The sequence below is a fragment of the Tauraco erythrolophus genome, chromosome Z (genome assembly GCF_009769465.1).
Source record: "Tauraco erythrolophus isolate bTauEry1 chromosome Z, bTauEry1.pri, whole genome shotgun sequence".
Taxonomy (NCBI): domain Eukaryota; kingdom Metazoa; phylum Chordata; class Aves; order Musophagiformes; family Musophagidae; genus Tauraco; species Tauraco erythrolophus.
In genome coordinates this window covers 60,177,554-60,192,754 of record NC_141496.1, presented here as the reverse complement: position 1 = coordinate 60,192,754, position 15,201 = coordinate 60,177,554, and the positions used below count along the sequence as shown (strand labels likewise).

Below are 15,201 nucleotides of genomic sequence, written 5' to 3'. Positions count from 1 at the left end.
ATCAACATGAAAACTTATAAAAAACAATTTTATGGCAGAAGAGATTAATACTTGCTTGAAACTGTGGCAGTCATAAGTCAGTACACTGTTGATGCCATTGTTGTAAAAGCTGAATCTAGTCTTGCTTTGTAAATTATAGTAAAAATGTTTCTTTTTCCTCACTAATTTCTAGCTTCTCTATAAAGGCATAGCTTTCTTTGCTGAAATGTCATATAAAGCATCAGAGTCTAGAAAAATATTTTTTTATTTTTAATCCTTATAGTATCTCTAACCAATTATTTCTCAAAAATACACGTATTTGATTTTTACAGCTATAGGATATGAAACTCAGTTTCTCATTTTTAAGTGCCCTGTGAACTTACCTAAATAACAGTGAGTGAGATTTAAAACTATTTTTATAAGTAGAGATGCAATAAATCACTAAATTAATTAGTATTTCTGTTTTACTACATTCATTCTTTACACTGACACAGGAGTGAAATTGGTTTTGCTTATGATCAATAGTGAATATAATACAACTCCTTTTACAGTGAAACAGAAGTAATATTCAGCACTCTTTCAGTATTTTATATTGTTATAATTATTATTCTGTGATATTCAGGATACACTGTTTCTTTCCTAAGTAAAGGGATATCATTCTTCAGCTGACTACCTTCTCATAAGGGGTGAAAGTGGGAAAGAAATGATAATTTTTTCAGTTTCCCTTATAGGTAATTTTCCCTGATGTGTACTGAAGGAACTTTTTCCTTTTTCATTTTTCGTGGTAGTCATTGGCTCTTTTAAGTATCGTGGCTCTATGCAGCATGGGGTCCATTGTCTTTTCTATCCCAGTGTGCCCAGTATCAACCTTTGACACCATGCTGTCATAAAGCATCCTCTGTGCACAGATCAAGACGATATAATTGAGCCTGGTGTTATTGTATGTCACTGGTCTACATAATCTCAGATAATGCACTATGGTAACTCTTGGCAACCGCTGACTTCTTAATAGTGACCATTGTATACTGAACACCACTGAAAGCCATTAAGACTCCGTGAAAAATGTCTTTTTTCTAGCAGGGTTCACTGAGCGAGGCTGTGTATGATATGACAGATAACACTCACGTGAACAGAACGCCCGGCTCAATTCTGAAATCCTCTGCATATGTCTGCTTGTGCTTTCACAGACTTAGAAACTTGAGTTCTCAAATTTGGGAACCTCAAGCAGAGCAATCTTACGCACCTGAAATACGTGGTCTTGTTTCTGGAAAAAAATGCTATGATCTCATCCTGCTCATGTGCATCAGCATCTCTCAAAACCAAACCACTCTCTTTTATCTATTTATCCACAAATAGGGAGTTTATTAAAAAGTTGACCCAGGCTACTGAGAAGCAAGTCTATGCTGCCTCTCAAATGTAGATGAAGATAGGGGAATGACATTGCCTATGCAGGCAAAATTTAAAAAGTAATGATACAAGAAGCCTTTCATTTTTTGACAATAAATTTGTTTTAAGTCAGTATTAACTGACCTAAATGATCATTGTACAATTAGGGCTTCTAGGTGGCTTCTGGTTGCCTTCTAAAAGGCAAGTGTTTTCTCTCTTGCTGTCGTTAGTTGGTGCGATCTGTTGAGCCACATATTTGATTACTCAGTCTGTTGATTGTCTTGCAGAGAAACAAGCAATTTGAGAGTCTGGAGTTTCACGTTTCCTCTAATTAGAGTTCGTCTTTGGATATAGGCAGCTTTACACGGCACATGCTGTCAGGGTTGAGGAATCACGTCTGAGTCTGGTCTATCAGTAAACAGCGTAATTATTTTTCAGTATTGTTACAAACAGCAGGTTTTGCTCTTGAAAGTTAAAAATATTTTTTTTCTTGTCGCATGTGAAACTGTTTTGCTTTTTTAGGACTCTGGCAGCCAGTGAACCTGTGGCATATTTTGCTGGAAGTACTTACAAAGCAAGACATGCTTGTGGTTGGATTCAGTCCGCTTTTCCCTTAGCGAAGGGCTTCATTCAGTAGAGGCGCTACAATAATACTTAATTGTTAATGCAAAGTACTGTAGACACAATACGGTCTGAGTTCCACAGTGGTGCCTGCTGGCATTTAACATGCAGCGTGCTTTTTAAAGGCAGATAGTGGAAAAAACAAACAGGAAAGTTATATTCGATGTCGCTGAGTTGCCAAGAAAAAAAACATCCCATGATTGGATGATTATAATTAGTGGTTTATATTATGATTTATGTATTGGGGTTCAGGTTGTGGCCATTTTATAATCAATTTTATGCCAAAAATGGTTAGACAAAGCACTGACTGATCAGCATCTCTAACACTGTTGCAGCTAAGCATTTTGGAATGCTCACATGGTGTGTTTGGAAACCCTTTGTGTGCACTACAATTTTCCATTTGGTATGAGGCTTAGCAGTAATCAGCTCACCACTAATTAGAAATCATTCTGTGTCCTGCACCACATTATTACACAAAATTATGTCAGACCTTAAGAATTTTTACATTCAGAAGGAAAGGTTTCTGTGATACCTTTTGTCATGCATTTTCCCAACATAAAATTTGAAAATAAGCTTTTGCTGTTTTGAAATGGAGGAAGCAAAAAACATTATTTTGCTGCATTTGAATGACTTTCTACTTTCGATTCCTTTTATTAATACCAGTGATGAAAGTCAAAGGAATAGAAGACGTTTTAAAATTTTTGTATGTGTAAAGGTCTTGGAAAATTATGGAACTCCTTATGCTATTGAGAGGTTTGCATTCATGTTTGTAGATCTTAAGGTATCGTTGGGCAGGAAGCCTGGAGGTAGCATCCCATGGAGCTCTTATGTTCCGTGTAAATCTGCAGAAGTGCTTTCCTGTTACAGAACTCAGGATCAGCCCTTGTGTACATCTTGTCAAAACTGGAATACGAAAGACATTCACTGTTCTGGGGGAAGGCAGGAGCAGAGATGCAAGTTTACCTTGTTCTTGTTCTGTTTTTCTGATGTTAGAGATATTTTCATAAACAGCTTTTGTGACCTGTGTTTTAAAAATGAATCCTGTGAGGACCAAAGGTTTAAACTAACTACACATTACGAATTCATTACAAATGCTGACAGTTTTGTTTATGTATGGTTGCAGGCATTCACTGTGACAGTGTGTGTGCTGAGGGACAGTGGGGTCCAAATTGCTCATTGTCTTGTTACTGCAAAAATGGAGCGTCCTGCTCTCCAGATGACGGAATCTGTGAGTGTGCGCCAGGATACAGAGGGACCACTTGTCAGAGAAGTAAGAACAAAATAACGCCTTTAAAATCTCTGTTTCTCCCTCCCTTACTTGAAATTCATATGATATAATACCATAATGCTTTGTTATTTGTAGTATGAAGTACTATGAAACACTAATCGGTTGGACATTGTGTCAAAATGCGTGAATATACAGAAATAAGTATTATCTGAAATTAACAAATGTTTCCAACTATTAGTGCTCTTCTTTGTATGGTACAACTTTACGTTTTATTCACTGTCTGTGCTGTGACGTCGTTACACGCAGGACTTCCTAAGAAACAAATTTAATAGGGGATTCTATTCTAAAGGCAAGCATTTCCAAATGTGATTGACAAACATTGATATTGTAATATGTGTTTTGGTAGGTAAATAAAGTGTGCATGAGTTTCAGAAGGTAGAAACCTTCGCTTCCTGTCGAGTCTGGTAGGAATCATTGGCTTAATTATTGTGGTTTTTTAACACTTATTTTGAAGCAGCAAAGAATGGCCAGTGGGATCAGGCCTCATAGTAAGTAGAAGATATCACAGGTGCCTATAGTTGTATTTGAAAAATTTGTCCTTTCAAAATTTAAATGTTACAAGAAGAGAGATACAGATGAACTGAGGTAAATCATACCAGAGAGGCAAAAATAAGATGATGTGCAAAATATCTGCCCTCCCAAGAAGATTTGTCACAGTTTGCCAGCGGTCTAGCTGTCTTCGGTTTGAATTGCTGAAGCTGTGAGGGACGGATGTTCAGAGAAGAGAAATACAAATCCTCTGCACTTGGAGGATAGCCCTGTTTTCAGAGGAGGTATTCCAGAACCGAGGTCAAGAAGCAGGTGGAGTAAGGCCAAGCCAACATGCTACCAGGTCCTCCAAAAGAGGCTTAAAAGGCAGGAGATGATATGAAATGATTACTAGAAGGTAGGAGAACCAAAGAAGGATGAAGTCCTAACAGTCCCGGAATGGCAAGATTTCAAGCTGAAGAATGTGATTGTCTAAGGCACTGCTAAATCCTGCATTAGTGTGGCATTAGTATTCCTTAAGCGTTTCTAACTAAGTGCAGTAATTATTCTCACTATCTAATCTCTAAAGGCCTTGCAGTTAATCAGTTAATCCAAAGGCAGACCAAGTGTAACACTACATGTAAAAATGTTCCCTGTGTTTTGGAGCTGTGCCTATAACCTGGACAAGAGGCTTACAGTCCGGTGGCTCTCAGAGCCCCTCTCTGATGTACGGTCTGGAGGCCAGGGAGACAAAGGTCGTACGAATAATTTGAATCCCAGTGAGAAAGTGCCTTTTCAGTAAACAGGAAGACCTTTTGGCACTGTTTCGCTTAGAAAAGTTAATCTCTCTAGAGAGATCTGGCCACATAACTTGTATCAAGTGTGTAATCAAAAGACTGAATCTTGAATGAGATTGAAATATTGAAAAGATTCCAAGTTAGATTTTGTCAGTGCTAATTGCTGCTGTGCAACAGGTATTTCTCTTAATGTGTTAACTAATATTCTAATTTATCAGGAAATAAATGCCAAAAGGGATTAGAGCTCAAATAAGGAGATTTTATGTGACAGCCTTTTTTTTCCCCCCTTTTTTTTCTTTTTTTTAAAAGAAGCTAGTGCCTTTAGCATAAGACTTAAGTGGATGACTCTGTATTTCTGGTCTCAGGTTCTTTTAAAATTAAGTGATGCGTAGCTGTGTGTACCATGTAATTGGTACAGTGAGTACCTAGATGAATGGATGACTGGAAAACACTTGTACGTTTTTCTCAGTGAAGTAATGGCTATTTGTGTTCCAGGTTAGGAGACACATAAGACGTCAAGGTCTAAGATGATCCTACTCATCTGCAGATAAAACTATCCGCTCTATTTTTTAAAATCCCTCTTCTTCAAATATGCTTTAAAAGATGTTTGTGTTGTAGGAGACATATAATTTATAGCCAAACATGTATAAATATATAAAGTATATTTGCATTTCAAATATAACTCAAGTACAGTGTGGCCTGATAAGTAATAAAATGTCATCTAAGTCATTACTAAGTAGAATATAGTAAACCCTTGAGAAAGACGATCAAATCTTTCGTGAGTGTGAAAAACTCAACTGTGTGAATAATAACAATCCCCATTGCAACTCCTGTGTATTTAGAAAGCGGAGCTAATTCAGAGTCAGGGACAGGCACACTGAAGAGCAGTTTATGGCTTCATAGAAAGTGCAGGAAGCAATGACAGTTTGTTCTTTCTGATTCCAGTTTGTTCCCCTGGGTTTTACGGACACCGCTGCAGCCAGACGTGCCCCCAGTGTGTACATAGCAGTGGTCCCTGCCACCATATTACTGGCTTGTGTGACTGCTTACCTGGATTTACAGGAGCTCTCTGTAATGAAGGTACAAGTTGTAGTAAATACTCTATGGGATGCAGAGACCATGCACGTTTTCATTCCATCACTTGTAAACTGTAAAACCAAAAATAGTTTCTGTTGTAGTATGTGCAGTTTATAAATTAGGAATCTTAAGCAGGTTTAAGCTGTTTGAACATTTGATCCTTAAGTATGAAACCCACTGTATTCTCATTTGTATTATTTGTGTAATGAGTATGTATAATGGGCTTACAAGGATTTATAATGTCTTACTTTAACATTATGCTAAGCAATACATTTCTTGATCTAAATATCAGTTACTTTCTCTTGAAATAAAGAAAATGCAATCTTGTTCTGATTATTAAGGAGTTCTAATTCTGACAACTTGTTCTCAGTATGTCCCAGTGGCAGATTTGGCAAGAACTGCATTGGAATATGCACCTGCACCAATAATGGAACATGTAATCCTATTGATAGATCCTGTCAGTGTTACCCTGGCTGGATTGGTAGTGACTGCTCTCAGCGTAAGTATCAGCTTTTTTTCCTTTATTTTTAAAACAATTTATCAGAGTTCGGCTGTTTAAATTCTCGACTTTTTGATAAAGAAGTACTGTCTAAGTCAGAAATGAGGACTTCATGGTATATAATGAAGAAATCCTGAACTGTATTTCATCAGCACTATGAGAAACACATATTCACTATGATTTTTCTAATAAATGGGCTGGAGCATATGACAGGAGGGATCAATTTTCAGTCTTCCACTGCCCTAAGAATAGTTGTAGAGAAGCTGGATCAGACCTGTTTCAGAAGTGCACTGTGAAAAGACAAAGAGACAATGCTCACAGGTGGCAGCAAGAATGACTTTCACTAGGTACAAGATTAAAAAAATCCTTACTGTGAGAGTGGCCTAGCACAGCAACTGTCCAGAGAGGCTCTTAAGTCTCCAGCTTGGTAGAGGTTGTGAAATTACCATCTTTGGAGATCCTTTGAGTAGGATGATGGACTAGGTGATGCTAGAGGTCTCTTCCAACATGAAAAAGTCTGTGACTTGATGGATCTTGCATTGTAGAGAGGGTTCCTGACCTGTTGTTTGCTTGTCTGTAATTATTTAGTCGTACCACATTAGTGTTGTGGACATCCCAGGACTTGTATCATCAGGACAGTCTTACCAGTAACAGAAGTATTATTTTACAAATAAGGAGCTGAGGTGTTGAAACACAGGGTGTTCTTTCTTAACTACAGTTGCTTAGAGAGGTGCTGGCAAGGTTCAGAAAAAATCCAGGATTTTCTCAGATACAAGTTAGTGCTCTGGCTGCAAGACCATCCTTATTCTTCTTAAACATTTGAACATGTTCTTAAGAAATTTTTCACTATGACTTTTTTTTAGGTGCTTGTAACTTTTTGATGGATTTTTTCTCTTTCTTCCTTTTAGAAATGTTTCAAAGACACATATTTTTAGTGTAATTCTACCTCACTCAATGACTATTGTCTTGGCATGCTAAACTCAGTGAAAACTTTGTTACTGACTTAAAAAGGAGACGGGAAAGGCCCTAATTTTGTTATGTTTCATAGAGTTATTATATTAAATAATTAGGCATTCTCCAGAAGCCTTGCTGAATCTATGCAAATTACTAGTGGCAGCAAAGAAATATCTGAAATTCTCACAAGAAGCATATCCAATCCCCTAAGGTACCAAAATCAACACAGTCTGAAACACAGGCATGCCAAAATTTCAGTCAACCTGTTTTTATGAATAAAAGAAGCTGTACCAGACCCTGATACGTCAGAATTCAAAAGATGTTATGCTGAGGTTTCCAGGGAGGTGTGTTTCCTAATAACATGCCTCATTGGTTTATATAATTTATGGTTTGACTGGTCCAGGCTAACTGGCTCTATACTAGTGCAATGTAACATCTGGTCAGTTTGGAAAAAAACCTTTGCTGGCTAAATTCTGTGAAGTGATTAGCATGCACAACTCCATATGATACCAAAATAAATCTTGGGCCTATTCCTGTGAAAGCCAGTAGCAACAAAGGTCCCTGTTTTTATGGTAAAATAAGTAGGTAGTTGGGAGAGTAGCAGAATAGGGGTATTTTGGAGGAGGAGGGACTTACTCACTGAATCAATAACAAGAAAATGGTGCCAGCAATATGAATGGAAGCATCTATTGAGGCTGTGCTCATGGACCGTAACAGAGGAAGTTTATTTGCTTTGTATAAAGGCCTTTCGTTCACATGGAAAATAATGATTCCATTAATTTCTTTTGGAACTAGCGACCTTTTTGAAACTTCTAACCTTTCATCTGTATGTGATTTATATTCCTTCTTATTCGAGCACTAATTTCAAACAAAAAGCAATAATAAAAATCATAAAGCACAACTGAAGTAGAAACGGCGAAAAACAAATTTAGCACTTTTTTTTTCAAGACAATGTAGTATATTTCTTAATGAAGTGAAATTTGGGCAAAGATGACACTGCAAAAATACAGCCCACACATAGATGAGTCATTATGCAAACAGTTAAAGGATTCAAGAGTTTTTGCTCTCAGACAGGTCTCTGGACAACCAAATGAGTACATAACAATAGGGAGTTATCAGCCTTTTGAAACTTACACAGGAGTAAAGCTAAGGCTTCAGTGTCTGACCTGTTTCTTCTCTCCTGTGAAATACTCATGTTGTACTTCCACAAAACTATTTTTAAATTATTCATCTCTTTACTAAAGAAACAAATAAAAACCTCAAGATGTGAATCTTAATCTACGGAAAGAGGCTATTCTGAGTACCCTCTGCACTTAGTGATATTCTGACATGGAGGAAATTATCTTTTGCTGTCTCTGAATAGTAATTAGCATTTTGGAACCACTTCACTATTCTACTGGCAGCACATAGTATCAAATTCATTCATCATGACATTTTCAAAGCAGTCAGTAAAATTCACTCTCATAACGTGTTGACATGATTGTGAGTGAAAAAAAACCTCTGCTTTGTAGATAATTACTTGGCTTTTTAGAAATACTATATTGATTAATGGACCTGCAGAAGCAACTGAGTTAACTTGATTAAGGTACAGTCCTGATTATATGCACCACATTCAGGCAATTATGTAGAATCTAATGGCGGAAATACAAGAAGTAAACTTAGTATTGGGTCTAAAGCTATAGGCTATAAGATGTGTTTCAACCCTCTCCGTTTGTTCTCTTTCACTTTTGAGGCTTAAAAGGTTTATCCCCTTGACTGTGCTCAATTGAGCTGTTTGCAGATTGAAAACTAAATTAAGAAAGGAAACTTAGATGGCTTTCTCTATGAGAAAGCTGGTATGAGTGTCCTAATTACTGAGTATCAAGTATGTATCACTGCTTTCTTTCACACATTTAATCTTTTTCAGCAGTTTTAACCTGGAGTAAAATGATTTCTTAGTAAAAAAAAAAAAAAACCAAAAACAAAACGTGGTTATTTGCTCAGAATGGAACAGCCCAAAAAATGAGTTTAAAAGAAAGACAACAAACCCCAAATGAAGCAGTGCTCATATGTGAATGTAAGCAGCTCCGTTCATGGATAGCAAGGATTTGAGATTAATTAATCGCTCTGGGTTGCTTTAGCTTGCCCACCTTCCCACTGGGGACCAAACTGCATCCATACGTGCAACTGCCACAATGGAGCCTACTGCAGTGCCTACGATGGGGAGTGCAAATGTACCCCAGGATGGACTGGCCTTTACTGTACACAAAGTAAGTGACTTCTGTTAACCGTTCTGAGTCTACACATCAGCGACAGAATTTTCCTTCAGTATTTTCACACTTTATTTGTTGATTTCTTCCCATGCTGCTGAATCTCCTTTGATCTAGAAAATGCTCGCATTAACTCCATGGTTGCAGTGAGGGGGGGGCCTGTATAAGCACTGTCAGAGTGCTGGCTACTACGTTTGGGCTCCTCAGTAGCCTTCCTTCAGAGGAAGACAACTTTTGGCCACAGCCAGGCAGCCTTGTGGAAGAGTCTTATGTGACATTCAGATACTACCACTGCAGGTGTGCGGTTATGGCTGCAGTCCACAACATGGATGGTGTTGGCTCTGCAGGCATTTCTTACAGGGTGGGATGACAGTATCATCTAACTGTCCCCCTCTCTGAAACCACTCTAGGAAGTACTCTAGCAGCAGAGACCCAACAACCAAGATTGTAAGATAACACAGAGCTGACTGAAGCCATGAGAATAACTTCTAGCTTAGCTGTGGCCGTGGTCTACTGAGGCACAGTCCCTGTTGTCACTGCAAAGTGATCATACGGTCACACAGTACATCTCATAAATGTGATTGCTGCCTCCCAAGGACAATTGCAACAACGGCTCTAGCTCAGCACCCGTAATTCAAATACTGATATAGAGGCTATTTTATTTGGAACTTAGAAACTTAACTTCACTAGACTGTAACGTTACAGTTTGCTTTGGAATTTTCTTTATGTAATTAATACATTAATATTGATTTATTTTTTTTCCAAGAGTTTTGCATTAAATTAAAAATACAAGTAGTGACTGAATGTAGGTATATGGCTCTCCTTATACGCTGGGTAAGAATTCATACAAATTTTGAGAAATAAACATTTGTTAGAGATAGATACTGTTAAAGTTGGCTTCTTATCTTTATGATACTACAGCTTCAATCTGGTTTATCTTCAAACCAGGCACCCCCACTGTCTGTAATCTGGGCATAACCATTACCTCTGAACTCAAGAAAAACAAGACTGCTAACTGTGTTCTGCATTCAGTGTTTAAATACATGTTTTTCATAAGATCAGAACTCTCCTTTTTCAACTGAATAATGTCATAGTGGCAGGAAATAACAGATATATTATAGGGCCATATGGATACGGCTCTGGAAGACATTCACTATACTGGTTCAGCTGTCAGCGATCATGGTTATTTTGCTTCCTGCTGGTGAATAATGATCTCTTTGCAGCGATATGTCTTCTTCATACTGAAATGGTATCTTTGTGAGGAGCTGAGATACAATATGTTGTTATTTTTATTTTTTTTATGCTTCAACATCAACTGTGCAGAAAATATGTCTGAAGGTTCATTCATCACTGAACAGACTCCCTGCTCTGGTTCACAAACTGCCCTCTTACTCCTCCTTCAAATATCTTCTTAAACCCATTTCTTTGAGGAGCACTTCTTGCTGCCTTCTGAAAATCTGCTTCTGCACAGTTTTCCAACCTCATTTTTATGTAGGTTTCACCTAATGTGTGTTTTAAATAATTTAAAATAGGGTAGGTCTTGATCTGTTGTGTTTATAGAATGCCATGGTGAGTAGCAGGCTACAGAAATGACTTCTCAGTTAACATACTGAACCAGAGTATTTGCATTTTATTTCTAGAGCGGAGGTTTCACTCCTTTTCCTTTCCCCCTCCTTGTATTGCAGGATGTCCCTTAGGGTTTTACGGCAAGGACTGTGCCTTGATATGCCAGTGTCAGAACGGAGCAGACTGCGACCACATCAGTGGGCAGTGCACCTGCCGCACAGGGTTCATGGGGAAGCACTGCGAGCAGAGTGAGTAGGGACGGGAATTGTTCATGCCTGATAGCAAATACTAAACCCCGAGCCCACCCTTTGTTGTTTTGGTTGTTTTGGCCAGTGTTGTGATAACGCCTCTTGGCTCCAGTGGGGATTTTGATGGGGAAGGAGCTTCAGGACTTGGACCTAGGCTTTTTCCAAACAGATAAAAGCCTGCAGAATTAGTTCTTAAGACTGATTATGATTGTGATGGCTGCTTCTTTCAGTTCGTAGCTACATGTAAAAGGCATTCGTTCTACATTCTAGTTGCTTTGGACATAATGCTAAAAAAACCCACCTCAACAACTCTGTCATTTAAAAGTAACAAATGAATCCAAGTAATTGTCATTAGCATAAACCGCAATGAAAACTAATAGAAAACTAAAGATAAGAAGTTCCACATCAATCCTAGTGGATAAAAATAATCTTTGCAATGTGGTTTTACAACACAATTGGATTATAAAAGCATTATAGATGGCATTTTGTTTTCATTTATGTGTGTTTCTTTACCCAGGAAAATCAAGAGTAACACCACTGACATCAATGGAGGTATAACATTGCATAACAGTAAAAGAATAACCAGGCCCATAAGCACAGAACTGTTAGTCCAACTTCTGCTCACATTAGGGATAGGTGCTCCCACAGTTCATCCATGATACCGCAGCGCAAAGCAAACCATTTAACCTACTATTGTGAAGGTTTCAACCTGTCCTTGGCATCAGCATCATGCACAGGACACTGCTTTTGATGTGTGGAGGACACTACATAGTACCTATAACCAGGACTGATTTAGCTGCATCTGAATCTGAAGGGCTGTGCAGTGGCCAAGATAGCATGTGTCACATCTGGCAGCTCTGTAACGGAAGGGAGGGAAGGTTGCCATTCCTACGGACACACTTTATTCCCTCAGCACTGGGCCTAGCCCCAGCTGCAATGGGAGTTACACTTTTAAGTCTAATCAACATCTAACCACTAAAAATTTGGAAGTGGATTATTTTTTTCCTAAGAAAAATACAGTTGCAACAAAATCTGAATGGTTTAGGGGAATATACTTATTTCAATGAAATAATAGCTGGCAACATGTCATAATTAGCTATTTAAATTTTCTTATTCTACTCTGATGATCTCAGTGTTTCACTTCAAAAGAGTAATAATGTTTAGAAAAAGATAAACTTTGTAAGATCCTCTCTTGATGTCATGGTATCAAAAAAGCATTTTGAATACTTCAGCAAATATAACTTTATTGATATGTTTCATACGTGTTATATTCCATCCTATAAATTGATAATAATGATCTAACAATATTAAACTAAATATTTTGGTATTTCTGAATTTGAATGTCAGTTTTAAAAATGGGCTTTTCGTTCCAACTCAGATTTCAAAATGCCAAAATATACTATAGTGTGATGGGTTTTGCCCAGCCATTGACTTCAGAAGTTATAATCTTGTTCTATTGAATGTAACCAAGAGAAGGAGGAGGTATATGAGCGTAAAATTCCACTTGAGTCTGAATTTATCAAGACCACAGGAACATTTCTTTGGCACTTATTGTGTTACATTGTCTTGTATAATTGTTCTAAATTAGAAATACATAAAAGATGAGTTAGATTCTTTTAAAAAAGAAAAACAAATTAATATAGTTACAAAACTCCTGAGAGACTGCAGAAAACTAAGTCTCAGAAGGTGAAGAAATTCCACACTTCCTCAGACCATCAGAACTACAGTAATGTAACAAGCCACACAGTAGAAGAGATGGCAGTATAAAAGAAATAATTTTTATCAGTGTAGGATAATTCTCATCATGCTAATTACATGATGTAGGAGACATTTTGATCAGTAATTACTGTATTGAAATAATTCTGGCAGAGAAAAAAATCATGTAAAACACTTCCAATTAGCTTACTCTTCATAACATAGCATTTTTCTGCTGTAGATACTTTCTCATTTTATACATTACAGTATCAAAGTATGCTATAAGCAGTCTAGGACAAGTTTTATTTTTATATAAAAGTATGGCATCTATTAGACTCATTCTTATGGTCCTTATCTTTTGCTCTTTTTCACATCAGCACATCTGTCATATGACATGACACCAGCCAGATGTCCGGCTCCACTCATACGATTACATGATTTTTCAAGCACTGGGATCTGAGTAACCCGTGAGATCTGACATTCTGATGTAGAGCTGGCATTTTTTTCACATTTTGTCACATTTGGTTTTTTGGGGGGTTTTGGCTTTTTTTTTTTTCCTTCCTAATTTCACTGCCTTAGTAGTAGCAACATTACAGGTAAAGGAATATCACTTCTGAATACGATTTCCTTCTCCATTCCTGCGCATACACACATATACAGAGAGGTCCTCTTAAGAAAATCTTTTCCATAGAGGTCTATGCTGATGACTCATTGCCATCTGCTGGCCATGTACAAAAACGTATGAGGCTAGAAACAAATGGTATCGTGTATGGTGCTGTGGCTCTGTAATACCAAAACATTTAAGAGGTACTGACTGTCTTTGATTTTTATTTGCACTTATTTTGTGCAGAATGTCCTCAAGGTACATATGGGTATGGATGCCGGCAGATATGTGACTGTCTGAACAACTCAACCTGTGACCACATCACAGGAACATGCTACTGCAGCCCAGGCTGGAAAGGGGCCAGGTGTGATCAAGGTAAAGCCCAGATGCAACAGAATTATTGTAACTGTTTTATGTAAAACTTGGATTAAGCTATTAAATGCCATTTCTGTATCATTTTTTAAATTAATCTGATAAGGCATGTGTGTTTAAACAGCCCATTCTATTAAATTAGATATGTTCTGTAGGCTTTGTAAGTGTTAGATGCCTCAGTGATAATTTATTGGAGCAATGCACTCAAAGGTAGATTGCATGAAATGTTTTACAGTACTGTGCTCTCCGAAGCTGCTGATAGAGCATGTTCTTTACCTTTTCTGTACTTTTACCTAGAGAATGTTGTTACTTTTTCAACTCTGTGAAAATATCTCTTTCTGTGAAGAAGATGAGTGCTCTTCCTTAAGTCTAGGATTGTCTTCACATTGGTTTCTGACATAGTTCTATTTTAGTGTTATTAAATACAGTGAAATTAGCAGAAAGATGTAGAATTGAAATATTGTCTTCTGCTCCTGACACATAAGCCTCTGAATTTGTGCCACATATTTTCATTTCTTCCTATATTTCAGCTGGTGTAATTATAGTGGGAAACTTGAACAGTTTAAGCCGTACCAGTACCGCCATCCCTGCTGATTCTTACCAGATAGGGGCCATAGCAGGCATCATCATTCTTGTCCTGGTCGTGCTTTTCCTGCTAGTGCTGTTCATCATTTACAGACATAAGCAGAAAGGAAAAGAAACTAATATGCCTGCAGTGACCTATACCCCTGCTATGAGGGTCATCAATGCGGATTACACCATTTCAGGTAAGTGACATTTAGAACAGCTTTTCTTCTCCATCTCTTGACTTTGTGCTTTGTTAGCTGAGCTGTGAAAGGGATTCACATCTGCCCCTAACAGGGCTCAAATGTGCATATTTCACCTTTTTGTGTTAGCAAAGCCTGATGTGAGCAGGAACATGATTTCGAAAAATTCTGCCTCGGAAGCCTTCCTGGAAAGAGAGGCAGGGGAGGGTTTCCTTCTATAGGAAGACTGAGACACTGCTCTCAACTGCCTTTCACAGGAGAGCAGCCCCTGAGACTGTGCTGACAGTGGTGCTGGTGAACTGGCACACAAGACCAGCGGGATGCGATGGTAGACTTGTATGCTTACCTTTCAGCTATCAGAGACAGTTCACCCGAGCTCAGAAGGATGCTGCCCCAGCATCTATAGCTGCTTAGTTTGTTCTGCATCGTAGTCTTTTAATCTTTGCTTTTGGTACTACGAAGGTGGCTGACGCTGGTGAAATTTGTTATTGGTAAGGAACAAGTGACCATATACCTCGCTTTACTGTGCAACATTTTGCCCAGTTTTTCTGCATTGAACAGTGGAAGTATGGACATTTCTATTCCTCTGTGTCTATTTTTAAACAGAATTGGAAAGTGTGGCAAAATATGG

General features: G+C 38.0%; 1 protein-coding gene across 1 annotated transcript in view; it reads left to right on the top strand.

Moving 5' to 3' along the window:
* The window catches only part of MEGF10 (multiple EGF like domains 10), a 76,412-nt gene that overhangs the window by 55,548 nt on the left and 5,663 nt on the right, over positions 1-15,201 (top strand). Inside the window, exons 13-19 of the mRNA XM_009986486.2 lie at positions 3,110-3,256; positions 5,485-5,619; positions 5,987-6,115; positions 9,190-9,318; positions 11,004-11,132; positions 13,678-13,806; positions 14,334-14,570. Coding sequence (XP_009984788.1) covers positions 3,110-3,256; positions 5,485-5,619; positions 5,987-6,115; positions 9,190-9,318; positions 11,004-11,132; positions 13,678-13,806; positions 14,334-14,570 — 1,035 coding nt within the window. The remainder of the gene's footprint in view (positions 1-3,109; positions 3,257-5,484; positions 5,620-5,986; positions 6,116-9,189; positions 9,319-11,003; positions 11,133-13,677; positions 13,807-14,333; positions 14,571-15,201) is intronic.